We start from the raw sequence: 14,963 nt of genomic DNA, 5'->3' as shown, positions 1-14,963 counted from the left end.
ATTAAAGCAAAGCACTTTGGTTTACTTTAAGAGTTTAATTATATTTTAGTAATTCGTATCATCGATATGGTTATTCTGCTAGACAAGAAGACACGTGCTAGTATCGATTATATGTGGTCTCAGATATCGTATTGATCTTGATAAATTATTTTAAGAGAAAGTAGAAAAACTGTCATGTGTGAGGCTAAAATTATTGGCTCAACCATGTTTTTAAAATATTTAACAAAAGAATCATATATTTGATTGCTATTTATTTATCTTTACCAGAACAGATCCCACATTACTGGCACTTTTATGCCTTTACCTTTTTAGCTTTGTTGTGAAATTCAAATAGAATTTATTTCAGGTCAAAAATAAGGTAATAAAGGTAAGTTCAACTATATATATATTTAATTTTTTTATGATGGGGTTCCGGACCATAGTCCCGACTAGTAGGGGTGAGGCGATTGGCCTCTTAGACCACTATATCTTGCTCAGATCTCTAGGTACATGCAATCATAATCACAAAGTTGGAGTATGGGTTTAAAACGACAAAGGAAAACTCAAAAAAATATATATATATATCTCGTTGAAAACAGGAAAAAAAATATAAAATTAAAAAAATATATTAAAAATTATGAAAAATATATATACCTAATAAAAATCATAAAAACAAGTTATCATCAAATCCCACATTAAAAAAATGAAAGTGTTTAATTTTTTTTCCCCATGAAAAAAATGAGAATAAAACGATGTTTTCTAATTTTTATTTTTGATTACAAATTAAAAAGTCATGTTTTTTAATTGTTTTAATCGTCAGAGATGTAAGAGGTGTTTAAATGCATGTTTTTTTCAACAAAATGCCATTTTTTCTTACTATGCATGCGATACCCCACTAACCACGCATACTAGGTAAGCAGGGACGATAAATCCCTATTTTGGTATAAATAAATACCAAAATGGGTATATATCTTTGTTGATAATATTTCATAAACTTGGCTGGGCCAGTAATTTCGGCAAAATACTTGGCCATTTTGGTAAAACGTCCCAACCTTTTTAAAAGTTTAGTGGACTACCAATCAAGGGATTATTGTATTCCAACTTCCATGCCTCAATCCACATGATTAAAGACAGCGCATGGACCAAGCAGAAATGGCAGTTAGTGCCGTTCAAAGTAGTTTAAAGATGATTAAAGAGTGTTTTAATATTATAGAAATTATGTTTTAATTATTATATAAAGATATATACTAGGAGGTCATGCATCATGAAAAGGGTACTTAAAAGAAAGAATGGTGATGGTTTTATTTTTTTAATGAAATTTGATGATTTCTTTTGGTATTTAAAGAAGACCCTTCTTGTGAATCCATTAAGTGCATCACACTTAATCTTTTAATGTTTTAATTAAAGCAATTATAAATTGGGTATTTTACGAAAATGATAATTTTATTTTGAAATTACTAGTTCCACCACATTTTAAAATATTTATCTAAAGAGTTATGTATCCATTTTGGTATATTGTTATTTTTATCAATATGGAGAATTTTAGTCATGTCTCTTCCTTCTTGATGTGTATATATGAAAAAAATACATTTACCACAAATCTTCATGAGTAAAACCCCAATAGGGTGGTTCAATGGCAAATTTGAATTCAATAAGTGGTGAGAGTCTGTAGGTTGTGTGTTCGATATCCAATATCTAGTATGAGTAATATTTCCTTGGAACCACTTGTGATGACATTCCCTCACTTACCTTGTGTGTATGATGTGCGAACGTTTATTAATTTAGTATTTTTTTTCTACCAATAAGGATCAATATCTTTTATAGAAGGATATATGGTATATGCGGCTAACTTGTGAGACTTGACTTAATAGCAACTGGAAGGTGGCACGCGCAAGGGCACATGTATCAAAAGGGCTCACATGTAAGTTAAAACATTGATTAAAGGATTTTTGAATCTTACATAATAAAAATGATATTTTAATAATTTTAAAATTTTATCAACGTGATTTTAGAGTCATGAGTTACAATGTTTTTTTTTTAATATTTATTATTGATCAAAATGGTTTCGATTATATTAAGTTTTAAATATAAAAGTAGGGATATTTGTAGAATCCAAAATTTAGCGTCGAACCACTTTTACTCAACCTTCTTTCATTATAATAGTAAATACTATGTTTTGTGGCATACTTGAATGAATTTTTTTAAAATAATTTATTATCTATTTAAATCAATAATTTATTTATCAAAAAATTGTTTTTATTAACTGATTTTGTAAATGGTAATAAAATGATTCCATCCCATGTTTAGGTAACTCACACCCATATTCCCAAGAATCTCATTTCATGAGCATAGACCACGTGAAAGAATAAAAAAAGACTTTTATAGGCTCATCTACTAAAGTCAAATAAAAAGGAGACAGATTACAGCCTCGATTGAATCAAAAGATGTATAAAGATACAAAGAATTATTATTATTCCTACTTGAATAACATAAATCACTTTAAAGCAAAAGCAGATTTTGGAAGAGAGAGAGTAAGACTGGGAAGATTTTCTTTGTAAAAAGCCTTGAAGTCCGGTGTTAGAAGAAAGCAATTCGTTGACACGTTTCTCTTTGTCTTTGCTTTTGTCGAGGCTTGACTATTGTGCATTTGTTCGCATGTGAGAGACAGAGAGAAAATTCTAAATGGATCGGATTCGGATTATTTGGGGTTTGATCCGAAATTCATCTGGAGAGAGACAACTTAAAGCTGGATCAAACTCAATAAGTCATTGAATTACCATCTCTGATAATGAAATTATATTTTTATCAAATAAGATATTCTTTAGTGATTTTTTGACTCAAAAATTTTCACTCAACTTGTACTCGACTAACATGGCAAGGGCACAAAACCGTTGATCTTTTCATGTGCATCCCAAAGAAAAATATCTATGATTTTGTGTCCTTGCCATGTCAACTATGTACAAACCGAGTGAAAAAATTTTAGTCAGCAAATCGTGACTCTGAGATGTTTAATATACTTGTACAGTTGTATTTATTTAAATTTACTTTTAAAATTTTAATTTTAATTATTAATCTATAAAAGTGAATTTAAGTAAATGAAAGCTACATAGGTAACTTATTTGATAAAAATATTTCATACCCAAAAAGAGGTATCTTCTGCATCTTGCTTTGGTGCTTGCAAGTCCTGTTGGGCTTTGGCTTTGAACCCAAATAATATAAAAGGTAAATTACATTTTGACCCCCTGTTATTTTGCATAATTCCACACTGACCCCTTAACATTTGGACAATTGCGCTTACCTTCCCTTTCACACACACTGTTAAAATTCAGATGCTATTTTATCATTTTACTTTCATTTTATCATTTTTTATTAAAAAAAATTAAATTATAAAACCATAAAAATCTTCCCATCTAAGCATTCTCAAGTAAACCTATTTTTCTACTGCAATTTTTTTTTTTTTTAATAAAAAAGAATAACATTTTAAAGGGTAAAATGATCTTTATAAAAAGTAAAAAATCATTTTTTTAACTGTTTGATTGATGGTAAGTAGACGGAAGGGTGGTACATGAAGCCCGCTAAATAATTATAGGAGAGGTAAATGCAATTGTCGAAATGTTAGGGGTCGACATTAAATTATGCCAAATCATAGGACGTGAAAGTTGAATTTACCCTAATATAAAGTATAATTAATATACATTTCACATATTATCAGACCGAATAGACATGATTGATTTAGAACAGACCTAAAAGGTGTGGACATGCTACATTATAGGACAAAAAGAACACAACATGAGGAGATTATATTGAGTTCCTTATTTTTCTGTCTCATCTAGACATAAATATCTGAGTAGTAATATTTGATTAAAAAAAATCATATATTCTTAAAAGCATTAAATTTCGATTCCAGAGAATCTTTTTATTAGCTTAGAAACTGAAATATTTCGTAATGTTTAAATCCATGTGCCATTCAATTACAAAAACTTCATTGAAATTGTAAAAATTGGTAAAATTGGAGCCCTAAAAGCCTAAAATTTGATGGGGCAAAATTTATTGTTCACTGAAATATTTGCAAAACTGAAGAGAAATTTTCACCAAAATATATACAAAAAATTTGTCAAATTAAATTTCATCAAAAGCCCTCTCAAAATAAAAGTATATATATTTCGGTATATTTCAGTAAAACTCTTGCAATTTAAAAATATAATGCAAGATATACATTGTAATGTTATTTAACATATACATGTATATGAAAAATTGTGTCCAATAGAATCAACCCAAAAGTTATTAGAAATTGGTTTTAAAAAGTCCAAAGAGGTTAGACGACATTATAATTTATTCAAGGTATACTGTATTGTGGAAGGATTTAATAAATAAAGGATATAAAACGTGTATAAAAAATTTTGACTCTCAGGGTTCAATTGCCCATAATTTATTTGTTAGGGTTACAGGGAGTAGTAAAATTTTAATCAAAATTAAACAAATTAATATTGAATTAATTGAAGTAATTTAGAATGTGAAATCAAATTAGAAGACATAGTCTAAGAGGTTGGATCCCTAAAAGGACATGAAAATGAGTATAACAAAATCATAAACTTTTTTACAAAAATTAAATAAATTAATTTTACCCTTGGGTTTGGCTCAATGGTAAAGTTAGGTTTGCTCCCTCTTTGGTTGTGTACTTGAAACTAGGTAGCCTCTTGACTTACTTTGTTGCACGTTAAGGAACTTCGGTTGGGTCAAGGCATATGACCGTAGGGACTAATCCCATTCCAGAGAAATTGGGGATACTGTGCAACATAAAAAAATAGGTGACTAATTTAATTTTGAATTAAATAGAGCAATGTGATACCAAATGAGAAGTCGGTAGCCCAAGATGTTGGGGCCCTAAAAGGATTCCATTTCCATACCCCCTGTATAGCTTGATATCAAAATCATAAGAGGATAAACTGTGAAACCTTTATCGGTACACAACCATGTCAGGAATGAAGTTTGAACACAATCGCCGCCTCCCAATGAGAATGAGAGTAGGCATCTCCAGAGAAAGAGAAGTCTTAAGTTAAAGCCTAGCTATCCGACCAAAATTCCAACCAAACCAGATGTTTAAGTCTCAGAAACTGCAAAAAAATCTGGAATGGGAGTAAAGAAGAAAAAAAATGTCAAGATTTTTAGGCAAAAAAGGGCCCAAGAACCATTCATTCCAAAGTTGGAACTAGCACCACTGTATGTTGAAGAGACTACTAATAAAGTAGACACGGTAAATTATGTATTGTCTGTCTCATCTTTCTCTATGCAGAGATTGAAGCCATGTCTTCAGCAGTGGGCACATTCTCAAGAGGCAATGTGGGCAGTTTTTTCTCAGTAGGAGGCTTCGGTGGCCTGTTGGGATGAACCTGATCAACTGTCTCTAAGGGAATACCTAACTGCATTGAAGAATCATTGCAACACATTAAAGAAAGCTCAGATAAAAACTTTCATACACTTGGAATAACCAAAATCATAATGCAGTTTTACTCCACTTTCACAAATAAGGTGCGACTGTTTCCTCGAGAATTCAAGTAACTACCAGTTCTTCTGTTGTCAAGATACGAAGGTGTTTGTCCCTCTTTCCAAAACTAATCTCATGGGTCCATTCTAAGACACCTATAACCCAAAAATCAGTCATCAAATGATTTCTATTTTATATTTTTTGATTGATTCAGTTTACACTAGCCCCCAATATGCTTGATATGTACAGTTTAGTCTATATGTTTGAGAGAGGGACTCTTAAAAATATTTAGTTCATGTTCAACACACAATACAGAAATCATGTATTTCAATAAGTGTATTTACATTAAAAACCATATAAATAATAACTAAAATAACAAATTATAATAAATTTAGATTTGTTTGAAAACATGTCTTGTTAAATGCCAATCACGTAAGACATGATGAGCTGACACTACAAATTCTTAGAAGATGGGAGTGTAATCATTACATAGCGCAAAAGTGCTCAAATACTGATTTAAATTAATATTAACATGTTATTTTCCAACTTAAGATGTAACCCAAAAATTCTGAAAATAATCGCAGGTCATGAAACTTCTAACCTTTAGTACGTTAATAGGTTATTTGCGAAAGCTTTAGAACTTAAAGATGGGTCTGGTGTCAATCCATGCAGATGCTCCACATGTTTTAATTCTATATAACTATGCATGTTTAACGTCTATATAACTATGCATCTTCAATATTATCATAGAAGTCTATGGCACCTACTTGCTCAAATGTCATGTATTCTAGTCACTAAATCGGACATGGGGGTATGTCAGAGATGGACAAATGTCCCCACATATTTCTGCCATATGCACCCCCCAAAGAATTAGCAAGCAAGAGTAGAATGGAGAAATCAGGTTTGTATTGCCAACCCAATATTTGGGATAAGGTGTGATGACGAGACATTCCAAGAATTATCAAGACATCCCCCACCACACCATGATAATTATAAAATTCCAGAGTGTCGAGAATTTGAAAGACACTATTTCCAAGGGAAAATCATTTATTTCCTTGGCAGCAATGGAGTCCATGGTACAAAGCAGGCTGGCCACTCTCACAGAGAAGTCTTGCTCAGGAAAATTTTCCAAGTATGTCAATTCAGAGGAATTTTCATCAATCCAAACTTTTACAAGAATCCAAATGAAAATGACAGAATGCAACCAAAAGGCTTACTCACACTGCTCACAACTGACCTTGTAACCACAGCCAGAGATACAAGCTTGGAAGCATTCCTGTTAAAAGAAAAGAGGAAAAAAAGAAAAAGAACCTATATTAATTGAATCAGTAAAATAGGTACACACACTGAAGGTACTTATTTCATCTTATGCACTCTCCCAGAAATCTGTTTAGCATCACCATGCATGTTTATATACCACACCGTGTGCATACAAAGACTCACTAAGCCAGTGATAATCCTAACAAGATAATACCATACAAAATAGTCACCAAATACTAGAAATTGCATTCATGACATACTTGAATAACATGAAGACAATGTAAGAAAATGGATATCAAAATTTTCTGGCCACTCCTGAAAATTTTGGATCGGCTGTTCTTTTCTTTAGATATCAAGATTATTTACAACGATGTTAATAGCTTTTTGAGAAGGCATGCCCCACACTATCATTTAAATTGTACGAATTAAGTTTCTATCAATGTGTATATTTTTCATGAAATAGTTTTTGTTACTAAGAAATATGTTTAGATGTTGAACTTTCAACTACATTATTACAATGATGAGATTTCTGGACTAAGAAATATACTTTGAAGCTTGTGAACCAAATAAGTAGAATCTTTAATAACAATATTGAAGATTTTGCAAAAGCCATAGACCAAAAGGATATCAACTGAAATTGTATTGAGCTTCTAAGTTGAAATAGTTTTGGACCAATTCAAAATTTACAAGAATTACATATTCAATTCCCTAACTCTTTCTCTATCCAATCGCCACATATATTCACAACAGCATAAAGACCCTATTTTATCAAATATACCACCTTTGACATAATCCTAATCATAGTTGGAAGAAATATCTGGTTTAATTGAAAATTCCATTTCTTTGTGCTTGATAAAAATTGTAACTTATTTTAAAAACACAAGGTGATAAGGTATAGGACCGTAAATTTTGCTCGTTATTAATCATAAGAATGCTCACTCTTCGACAAAAAATGAGAACTCGACTAACAAGTATCTCAGCCCTCAACAGCATGACTAGAAAAGTCAAAATCAGGGGTAAAGCAATCCACTGAATATTCTCAGCTTTGCTTATGCCAATTTTATTTAGTTGTTCCCCTGGTATCTTTCAAACAAACAAAATATTAAGGATATTAACATAAAATGGATCCTCTGGCCCATTATGGTATCAGATTTTGAAACCACATTGGTGGAAAATGATTCTAATGACGCAAATGTTATCTTTTTTTGGAAGCCAGGCGAAGTAACCAATATTGTATCGACTATTCAAAAGAAAGGGATTTATCTGATGGCCTAGGGTGGAACCTAGTTGGATGGCTCATATCAGTGACACAGTATACCAACTAGATACGGATGAGAAAAAATATGGTTTCTTCTTAAGTAGCTGTAATGAAATATGATAATGCCCCTTTTTTTTGCATTATCTCAATTACTATTAGGACATTATCGGTATTCTCCTACGTAAATCTCCCAAATCACACGTAATTTCATACATCATCACATTGTAGACTTTTTTGCAGTTTTGAGGTGTATTTGGGCATTCTCATGCATTTCATGTAAGTTTCATGCAAAATAAAAAATCTTAATTATCCTAATTAAAGGAATTTCTTTGGTGCAAGGAGAATGTAGAGTATTAAGGGTCAATGGATCAACCTCTAGACATGTGGAGCTAGGGTCATCTAGAGGACTTCATGAGTATCATCTCTAGCAATGCAGATTCATTTTATCTATTTATTTTGAGGAAATACAAATCTCCTTCCCTTTTTAGAGCATTTTCTTCTTAACTTCTCAACTTGCTTTCATAGCTAGTTCTACCATAACTTACTATGCCATTAGTTAGGACTTGAAAGGATGTCCATTCCCTTTCTCTTTTTTATGAGAATTTGAGTGTGTCCACAACCATGGAGATTTGATTGTCCAAGACTTTCTTTCAATTTATTGATGTTTTAAAGTATCTTTTACATTTCATATCATGTATGTCTTGTTATTAGAGATCTTGCACATTGATGGAATCTTAAGGTGTTTCCTACATTTCTTTTGTGATTTTTGTGTACCTAATCTTTGACTTAGTATATCAAGTATCCTAAGTACTTAGAAAATACACAAAATACCCACACACTAATTTTTTCTAGTTTTGATCTTCAAAGCTAAAAACACCTTTGTGGAATACCTTATTTGCTATAATATAGGCATAATTATTATCTTTGGAGGGAGGGCTGCTCTTTCGTTGGTCCCTCCCCTTGTTATTTGCACTAAAAAATGATAAAAAATGGAAGGATTGGACTAATCTCAATGTCCTAACACCTCTCATCCATTTACTCTTTTTTTTTACTTTACACTATTCTCATTCTCTCTCCCTCTCTTATTTATTTGCATTCATAGCACACTCCACACCATTTTACACTTCACTCATATTTCTTTTTTGTTTCACTTGTAGGAAACCTTAGTAGCTTATTTACCACCCCAATACAATCCTCGTGGAAATGACCTTAGGTACTCCAAAGTATCGATTATCTACAACTTGACACCCTAGTTATCACTCTCATACTTCGCTACATCATACTAATTTAGCGTCGCATTCATGAGTTATCAAGTTGAGGGATACATCCTCGTATTTCTGTCATTAAGAGTATTACATTAAAGTCAGAACAATAAGTTGGTAAGACATGTGGATTGTAGTTCTCGTGTCCAAGGTTCAAAATCCCTTGAACCCAACTTCACCTTGCTAAGCACTAACCCTTTACCTATCAAAAAAAAAAAAAGTTGCAACAAAATACTGCATCAGAGTAACACACAAAGCTAAGAGATATGAACGCCTAAGTCAATATATGTAGCTAACAATTCAACATAGTTCTCATGGCCCCTGATGACAATAGTGCAAAGATGGTAAATGTCTGGCCCACCTGGGTGCCTTGACATCTATTGGTCCTTGTACAACTTCACCCTAGTGTTGCAAGAAGTTGAGAGATTCATATGTTCAGAAACAAAACTATGGCTTGAGAGAAAAACCTTTGAGTAAGTGTCGACTCCCGGAGAACGATCAATTTGAGCACTCCACTGATGGTCCTTAAAAACAGGATCCTTATAGCATAGCTCGTCACACTCCCCCAAACCTGAAAATGCAAATAATAATCGCGATGTTAGAAAAATATATACTTTTATATACACAGAAGATCATCCGCTCACCAAGAGGATTAGGATATTGTATATAGAGACAAAGATAATCCAGCTGACAAAGATATTTAATCACAAATTAAAAGAAACTGAATAGCAAAAACCAAGTAATGATATCAAAATCCCAACTGCATGTTCATATTTTTCACACTTCTCTAATAAATGGAAGTTACTCTCGTTTAAAAAAGAACATCAAGTAAATGGGGTACCTAATCTTTCAATGAGTGGGAAATGGGGTAACCTTGTTTTGTGTATGCTATAAAATTCATACCAAGTCCTACTGTCTGACACGTTTTGTGTAATCTGTCTAATGAAGAAAATAGGACATGTCAAATTGGATGAAATCATCATGGGTCCCACTTGCAAAGTGAAAAGCCACTGCCTAAGGGTGGCAAACACAATTAAAGAAACAAAGGAACCAAGAGTTCTTAAGTTCTAGCTCTTAATAGCTAATTCACTCAAGTAACTTTCTAAATGGGTTGTAAACACAGCCTCTTCTCAAGCCTCGTATTGGAAAAAAAAAATCTCAAGAGAAATGAAATCCTTAGTCTTACCGGCCTACACATGTACAACAGTACAAGTATATAAAATAACCTTCGAAATCATTCTTCGGTTGATATTTGATAAGAAAAGACCCATTAAAATCATGATGATATGAAAATTAGATAAAGATATCGAATCATAAAAGTATATACAGATAATGAATCATATAGGAGGCATATTTCTCCAACTAGTTTATATATAAATATGATTCCAACATAGAGGTCTACTCAGATTGATAGAGAAAACCAAATTCAAAAAGTCTGCTTTATCCAACAAACACCCACAACAGATAACCATAATAAACACTATCCAATATAATTTGGAATTTTAAACGGGTGTGCATGTTTTTCATGTATTCAAGTTTGTTCTCACATTCCTAGTGTAATTATTTAATGTTATGATTCCTAATCATTTCATGATTCAAAAAATGCACAACTGATTCATATTAGGTATGCATCTAAGCTCATCAGACCCAAAAAGCTCTTGATACAATAGTTGATTGAGTTTTGGAGATAAAATGGATTTCATTGTGTATTAGTTTTTAATTTTTCAACCACTTGCTTGAGTTTTTTTTAGTACTCAACCAAAACCAAGTGATGAAGACTTTGCAAAATGACTTCCTTTAACTCAACCAAGGTCTCAAACGAGTTAATTCACTAAGTTCTTCAACCACATAAAGGAATTTCTAAGTTTATCATATTTGGCAAAAATAACGAAGTCCATTGTGGAAATATCTCCATTTCTGTACTAGTTTTTAATGAAGTGCAGATTAAAGATAAAATCTACCCAAAATTCCAACAAGAAAGGATATAATCTACTCATGCTAGTCCAAACAAGCAACTAAGAAACGAAGTAGAATGACACTTACATTGTTCCCACGTCTCTCCATCGCTATCACAACCTTTTTTGCAGAACACTCTCCCTACAAGACCATACAAAGGTTATTATAGTGATCCAATCAAGAACATTAGATTGAGAAACAATATTTGGACAAGTGAAAAAGTCTTAAACAAATAAAAACCAAAAGCAAATGCTAACCAAACACATAACCCAAGAAGATACAACACTATATATAATTCAGAAAAATTCATGCCATCCTCATATTATCATTGGTACCGAATTACGGAAAATTAATGAACAATGTGTTCAAGTGCATGCGTGCATGTGTGCATGTATTAACGTATGGTATTTTGTTTTTTGTTTTTTATTTTTTCATACTGGTCTAACGGCTGTGAACCTTGGAATGAGCACTTAAAAATGCTTTTTTTTTTTATAAATATAAATAGCACTTAAAATTTCTAAATGAAGCTTGTTCCTTAAAGGTCCTTCCGTTTAGGGTAAATCTCCAAAGAATCCCCCAGGTGTACCTGCCCCACTAAGAAAAAGTGTGCAAAAAAATTCTCGCTGAACCCTAAAATGAAATCAGAAGCTTGTCTTGCTTGCTTTGTGCTTCACAAGGGTTCTCTTTATGAGACTGACACCTCTACGAGTGTGTCATGGATATTAAGCCACTTGTGAAACATAATCTTAAAAGCATTTTTCTTTTCAAATTTCCAGTCAATTTTATGTTATTTTGGGTAAGATGATACTTTCCAAAGAGAGCTATCTCAGGAAAGCAAGTGAATCCACAATTGGCTGCCATAGACAGTTTCGTGGGCTGTCTAACCTTGAGAGGAACAACATCAAAAAGCTGGTGCACTAACAAAGGGGTGTGTGCAATACCATAACAATGATGCCTGTTAGCCGATAAAAGCCCATGATGTTTTGATGACATTAAAGACCCACTCCTCTTGGTTCTTGTAACTTACATAAGAAGTGGTCTTAAAAGTGTAACTGGTTTAACTCAGTGATTGTTCAATTTCTGAGTTGACTCAGTTGTGTTATGCAACTGCGACTCTTTCGGGCAGTGTACGTTATATAATTTTGAAAAATACCTTTGTTACTTACTTACCTTCCTCATGCAATTGTTAGAGGGATTTGGCTTAAGGAAGCCAAACCTACTAGAGTTTGTAATATAAAAAAAGGGGGACAAACTAAATGGTTGAACCTATTAGAATTCACAAAATGGGGGTCGGACCAAGCAGCCAAACTTCTTAGAGTTTGCGATTCAGGGGGTCGGTCTAGTGAGGCCGAACCTTTTGGTGTTATGTTAATGTTATTAAGAGGGATGGGCTAGTGAGACCGAGCCTCTTGGTGATATGTTATTAAGAGGGACGGACTAGTGAACCTCTTGACGATATGTTATTATGATGGACGGAATAGGAGGCTGAACCCCTTGACATTACCTTATTAAGAGGGACGGGAATAATGAGGCTAAGCTCTTTTGGTGTTGCCTTTTTAGGAGGAACAGAATAATGAGGCCAAACCTCTTTGGTTTTGCCTTTTTAGGAGGGACGAACTAGTGATGCCGAACCTCTTTATGTATTAGATAAGTGGTTCGGCCAAATATTGGCCAAACCTTTACTTGTCTATTTTAGATATGATCCTTTGGGTCGGATTAGATTTGGTAAGATTTGAATATCTTGATTTGATGATTTTGCTTATCCCTAGGAAAGAATATTTTTGGCTCCTACTCATAAGCTAACAGTAATTTTGAATGAATTAAAGCAATATGCGGCTTGATCTCAACTCCTTTCCATCAGACTATCTGACAAATTTCAACCAAAAATAATAAATAAATAGTACATGAAATTCCAGTTGCGAGATCAAAAATCATGAAAACGCAAACAAATCATAAGTAGCTACGATGTGATAATGTTGAGATATTCACGAGCTAACAATTATTTGGAACAAATTTAAGGCATTATGACTTGATTTCAATTCCTTTTCATCAAATCATTCTATTTTCACTTGCAAATTATGCAAGATCAAAAATAATAAAATTGCAAACAAATCCAAATCTGAATAAATAAATAACGAAATAAATCATATTTCCCTTTCTATTGAGATACTCATAAACTAAAAATAATTTGGAACGAAATGAAAGGCATAATAGCTTCATCTCACCTACTTTCCATAAGACCATCCGACGCTTTTCAATTGAAAATTAAAACAAATAGCACACAAAATTGTGGTTGCGCAATCAAAAATCAAGAAAATCAAAATCCTAATAAATAAAACAACAAAAATTTCACTTCTCCATCTATTAATCCCGACAAAATTTCCTGAAATTTCATCAGAAAAATTCTATTAAAAAAAATCAACAAATTAAGGATGAATGAATCACAAGCTAATAATAATATCTGAAACCTAAAAACAATTAAAAATCACAAACAAACATACAAAAACAGGAATTAAGATAATTCAGAAAAGAAAAAAAAAAAAAAAAGGAAGAAGAGAAGGCATGGAATTATTGGGGAAGTTTACATGGAATCTGCGTGAGAGCTGAGTATTTCTTCGTGCATTGTCTTCCGCAAGGAGGCGACCATTGCTCTGGAAGCATCTTCGAACAAAACAGACAGACTGAACTTGTGAGAAGCGAGAGAGAGAGAGAGATATAAATATGGAACGATGCGTTACATGTTGTGGTAGAGAATGTTAAGGGGAAGGATAATTTGGACATTTTGAGATCAAAACTTGGAAAATGCTGAAATAACTTTAAAATTGACATCGTTTGGGACAGTGCTGACATGGATGTGTCTTAGAACCATATATCTTTTCATCCAGATACGATTGGAAACATCTATGGTTCTGTGCACCCCAATGTCCCAAACGATGTCAGTTTCGTTGTTACTCCAGCACAACTCTCAAAACTTTCATTCTTCTCGTTTAATTTATGGGCCATCTTTTAGGGAAATTAGACGTGGTTCAAGCTGTACCATTAAATGAGTCCAGCTACCTTACTCGGTGAGGGCTCCGCCCTTACAAGAGCAAGTCCAACCTCACTCGGGCTCAGGCTTGGCATCCCCTCCCAACTGTCTTTTTGTGGAGTCAGAGCCTCAAAAGGGGGACACCAACGCACTAGGGCTCGGGCTCAATCTACTTATTCGCAGGAAAAATTATGGCGGCTGTGAGCCATAATTTGTGAAAAAGTAAAAAAGTTATTAAAATAATTTTAACTCTTTTTTTGAAAGTTAAAATAATTTTAACTCGTAGCATTGGAGTGGAAAGCCTTTATAGCGCTCTCTACAATAAAATATTCAGCATTTATGCCTATTTGGTTGGAGGTGCTCTAAGGTCGTTGACCTAATCTTGTGTCATCCAAAACCATGATCCGGACTCACATTCTATAAAGTTCGAAAAAATAAATACTTTTCACCTTTTAAATTTGGGAGTTCAAGAAAGTTCAATAGTGATCCATTTGAAAATCTTAGATAATTATATATAGGGTAGCGTTCAATGGCAAATTTTTTAGCAAACTTTTTGACAAAACATTTTTCAAAACATGAGTTAGAAGTTTTGGAATGGGCTGATTTTTGGTGATGATGATCTCCTCACCGTAGAGATCATCCTCACCAAAAATCAGCCCATTCCAAAACCTCTAACTCATGTTTTGAAAAATGTTTTGCCAAAAAGTTTGCCATTGAACTCCCCCCTTATATATA

The 14,963-nt window shown here is 33.0% G+C and overlaps 1 protein-coding gene across 1 annotated transcript; it reads right to left on the bottom strand.

The window, feature by feature from the left end:
* Positions 1-4,834: 4,834 nt before the first annotated feature.
* Positions 4,835-13,945, bottom strand: LOC147411308 (defensin-like protein). The gene is made up of 5 exons (XM_086447137.1): positions 13,786-13,945; positions 11,288-11,341; positions 9,712-9,815; positions 6,702-6,740; positions 4,835-5,399 (listed from the first exon to the last, which is right to left on the bottom strand). The coding sequence occupies exons 1-5, from the start codon at positions 13,859-13,861 to the stop codon at positions 5,265-5,267; spliced, it is 408 nt and encodes a 135-aa protein (XP_086303263.1). The 5' UTR covers positions 13,862-13,945; the 3' UTR covers positions 4,835-5,264.
* Between the last annotated feature and the right edge of the window lie 1,018 nt (positions 13,946-14,963).

The sequence above is a fragment of the Akebia trifoliata genome, chromosome 1, assembly GCF_017979445.1.
Source record: "Akebia trifoliata isolate Shusen 1 chromosome 1, ASM1797944v1, whole genome shotgun sequence".
Taxonomy (NCBI): domain Eukaryota; kingdom Viridiplantae; phylum Streptophyta; class Magnoliopsida; order Ranunculales; family Lardizabalaceae; genus Akebia; species Akebia trifoliata.
This window is presented reverse-complemented; position numbering and strand designations above follow the sequence as displayed.